A 4,019-nucleotide genomic window follows, 5' to 3' on the forward strand; every position below is an offset into this window, starting at 1 on the left:
CAGAATGTTCTATTGTAGTGAATGAGATTTGTCTTTACAAAATGGTTGGGGTCCCCTTTATATAGGAGGGAAAAATCCTAATATGGTACATTCCCAATTATGGTAAAGAATTCTATTGGTATAGCTGTATAAACAACCTAGTACGGACTCGTACTATTTCGTACATATCTTATCCCATAATTTATGCCTTGATCCACGTGTCCTTGAGAAATTTCTGCTCTTTCTTGAGTGTCATCGAAATTGTACTACCTTCGAGGTAGATCATGACGGGTCTCCGATTTGCTCCCTCGAGGTATACATTTTCCAGTCAGATCTGGTCTTTACTTCGTTCTGCCCGAACTCGAGCCCTGGGTACCGTTAAGTCCTCGAAATCGAGCTCTCCGATTTCGACCGTATACACACTTGTCGAAAAAATATACAAAACAAGATATCAGTAATACATAAAGCTAATGCTTGTATTATTTTCTTTAATACCTCTTACCAAACGATCCCTTGAAGTGATACATTTAATTTGAGGGAGATGATCGATACGAATGGCTACAAAGTCCAATTAGTAGGGAGAGGTAATTGAGTGCAATACCATCGTGCTCAGGGACTATTCTCACAGACTTTGCCTCATCAGTTCTCCCAGTTAGTCCCAATCTTGGACCAAATTCAGTGCACTATTTTTCTCATATGTCAGACAACAAAATCAAGGAAATCAGCTGACTGGAAAAAAGTTTTTCTGGCCACGTGTTGCTCTAGCAATCAATTATCAAACGTGATATTACTATCCACAAACCAAAATTTGACGGGTGGCCAAGGTTTGCGTGCTTTCATTTAAAACTTTCTATATGTCCTTCAGCCAAATCTACTAATACTACTAGTTTAAACTAAGGATATATATAGACTTGGATACAAATCTACTAACCTAGGCATATACACTTGGATACAGAAGATCTACCGTATAAACTAGGCATATTGACTTGCATAAATCAACCATAACTTTTACAATCCCAAGTTTTATCCTTATCTGATAACCAAACGATCCTTAGGTTATAGTGAAGCATATCTGGCAATGTTTAAACTTATACTCCCATCCCGTCCACGATAGATGACCAATTTATCTTTTTATTTTGATCTACAATAAGTATCAATTTATATAATCAAGAAAAAATTCAATTTGTTCTTTCAAAATTACCCTTATGTACGTATCCCTAAAAAGTCTTTCACTCCTCACATTAAATTATATTGCAATATTTATTAAGGGTAGTTTAGTCACACTAACTATTTTTACCTAGAATTTAGTATGTTCTTATGGGTGTGCACAAGATAAATTGGTTAGTTATTGTGGACCGGAGGGAATAATCTACTGATTGATGAATATTATTGAAAACAAGATGCCGTTATTGGTCATAAATTTTCCTCTATTTCTGTTTTTTGCCAGAACCTAGAGTGTATTTAGTTTATTTTCTGTACTCAACTTTGAGAATTCCAAGCTATAAATGAATTTAATAACTGGTGGTTACTTAAGTCATACACTTACAAATTGCAATAGCCGTACTTTTTCCACTATGCAAAAAATTGTATTTTCAACCACATAATTAAATTGGGCGGTGGCCGATGGTCCATTATCAAAAAAGAAACGTTGTACATCATATGGACATCCTTGCGACAGCTAGGTTCTAACCATGGAAAAGAATAAAAGGGACAAAAACCAACAGTACCGCAATGGCCAAAAACTCCAACGTCTCTCTCCACAAAATCTTTACAAACAACAGCTCAATTCCACAAAAAGTAATTATAATATGAAGCACTGAATTATGAATGGTCGGTCACAATGATAATGAAAATTAAATCATGAATGCATGTCAGTAGGGGCCCCTTTAGCCTACCTAATATTGCATAGTACTACTCCTATATAAACACCTTTAGCCCTTCACTCACTCCCATCAACGGGCAAACATAAATCCTTTCTCAAGTTGAGTAAATTTTGCTGTGAATTGAGAAAACAAAAATGGAGAACAAAGAAGAAGATGTAAGATTAGGAGCAAACAAATATTCAGAGAGGCAAGCGATTGGGACGGCAGCGCAGAGTGACAAGGATTATACGGAGCCACCACCAGCGCCACTGTTTGAGGCAGGAGAATTGACATCTTGGTCATTCTATCGTGCTGGAATTGCTGAGTTCATGGCCACTTTCCTCTTCCTTTACATCACTATCTTAACAGTGATGGGTGTTTCAAAGTCTGAATCCAAATGCTCCACTGTTGGTATTCAAGGCATTGCTTGGGCTTTTGGGGGCATGATTTTTGCCCTTGTTTACTGTACTGCTGGCATTTCTGGTACGCATTTCTAAAACTATATTCTTACTTGTCTCATTTTAAGCGAAGGTGTTGCTATATAGATTTTTTATTTTTTACTTTGATCGTCTCAAGCCCCTTTAAATATTTTGAATTTTTAACCATTACGATTTTTCATATAATATCAAATATGTACTGTAATTGTTATTTTAAAAAATTGAAGAATTTATATACAAATTCAAATTGAAAATTAATTGATTTGACCCTCGTATCCTGAATTCATTCACATAAATTGAGACAGAGGGGATAATATTTTGTTAGATCTAGTGGTTTGAGTATATTGTGGGACTATAGATGGATTCAAAATCTAATTCTATTGAGTTCAACAATTAAGACATGAAACGTAATGTAATTTTGAATTACCGTAATAATTTGTATGCATATGTTCGAAAATACTGAGTTTAGCTCCATCCGCCTCTGTTGCGGACTACTAACTAACCATTGGTTTTTGTTGTGGGAAATATTGCAGGAGGACACATAAATCCAGCAGTGACCTTTGGGCTGTTCTTGGCAAGGAAATTGTCGTTGACGAGGGCAGTGTTCTACATGGTGATGCAGTGTCTTGGTGCTATCTGTGGTGCTGGTGTGGTCAAAGGGTTCGGCAAAACTCTTTATCAAACAAAGGGTGGTGGTGCCAATGTTGTAAATCATGGTTACACAAAGGGATCAGGTCTTGGTGCTGAGATCGTTGGCACTTTTGTTCTTGTTTACACTGTTTTCTCTGCCACTGATGCTAAGCGTAGTGCTAGGGATTCACATGTCCCTGTAAGTATTCATAGCCTTAATTCAGTAAAAGAAAGTAGTAGGTTTTGTGGCCTTAAAACTGATTGTTGAAATTGGGTTATGTTTTGATTTAGCTTTTGGCACCATTGCCTATTGGATTTGCGGTGTTCTTGGTACACTTGGCCACAATTCCAATCACTGGAACTGGTATTAACCCAGCTAGGAGTCTTGGCGCAGCCATCATCTACAACCAAGACCACGCATGGGATGACCACGTAATTATCTACTTAATTCATCCTTTTTAAGTTTCATTAAATAATTTTGCTGACTTGTTGTGATGAATGGTGTTTGATGCAGTGGATATTCTGGGTTGGACCATTTATTGGAGCAGCACTAGCAGCTCTATACCACCAGGTGGTGATCAGGGCAATCCCATTTAAGCCCAAGTGAAATCTCTTTTAACCACAGATTTCTCAAGCTTAATCGTCATCTGGCTAAAGATCAAAAGCCTCATTTCTGCCCATTTCCCCTTTGCATTAGATCCTCTTTTCTTTTTGTTTTCTTTCTTGTATCTATGTATTTGTAAGTTTCTTAAATGGGAGAATGTATCTGATGGGGGCATATTATCTATAAAGGACCTTCGCTTTTCATTTCATTTGTCCAAAGAAAATTTGCAAATGGGCCAAAGTATCATTATTATTGTTTCCCATAAGCACGCCTATTTATTTATTGAAGATTTAATAATCCAAATAGCTGCCCACATAATTTCTTAAACTAAAAATAGCCAGCAGATGTATGATATATGTACAATTTATATATAATATATGTATAATTAATGTATAATTGTTGTATACCGATTAGAAAAAGTAAACATTAAATTTGACTGGCTATTTGTGTAACAATTTAGCCCGGGACCAAAATTCTGTCAATTTCTTTATATCAGCAAGATTGCCA

The 4,019-nt window shown here is 36.4% G+C and overlaps 1 protein-coding gene across 1 annotated transcript; it reads left to right on the forward strand.

The window, feature by feature from the left end:
* Window positions 1-1,891: 1,891 nt before the first annotated feature.
* On the forward strand, window positions 1,892-3,699 carry LOC109237954 (probable aquaporin PIP1-2). Its single transcript, XM_019404350.1, has 4 exons — window positions 1,892-2,324; window positions 2,812-3,107; window positions 3,200-3,340; window positions 3,423-3,699. Exons 1-4 carry the CDS (start codon window positions 1,997-1,999, stop codon window positions 3,513-3,515), a joined length of 858 nt encoding a protein of 285 aa, XP_019259895.1. The 5' UTR covers window positions 1,892-1,996; the 3' UTR covers window positions 3,516-3,699.
* The last annotated feature ends 320 nt before the right edge of the window (window positions 3,700-4,019 follow it).

Source organism: Nicotiana attenuata, unplaced genomic scaffold, assembly GCF_001879085.1.
Source record: "Nicotiana attenuata strain UT unplaced genomic scaffold, NIATTr2, whole genome shotgun sequence".
Taxonomy (NCBI): domain Eukaryota; kingdom Viridiplantae; phylum Streptophyta; class Magnoliopsida; order Solanales; family Solanaceae; genus Nicotiana; species Nicotiana attenuata.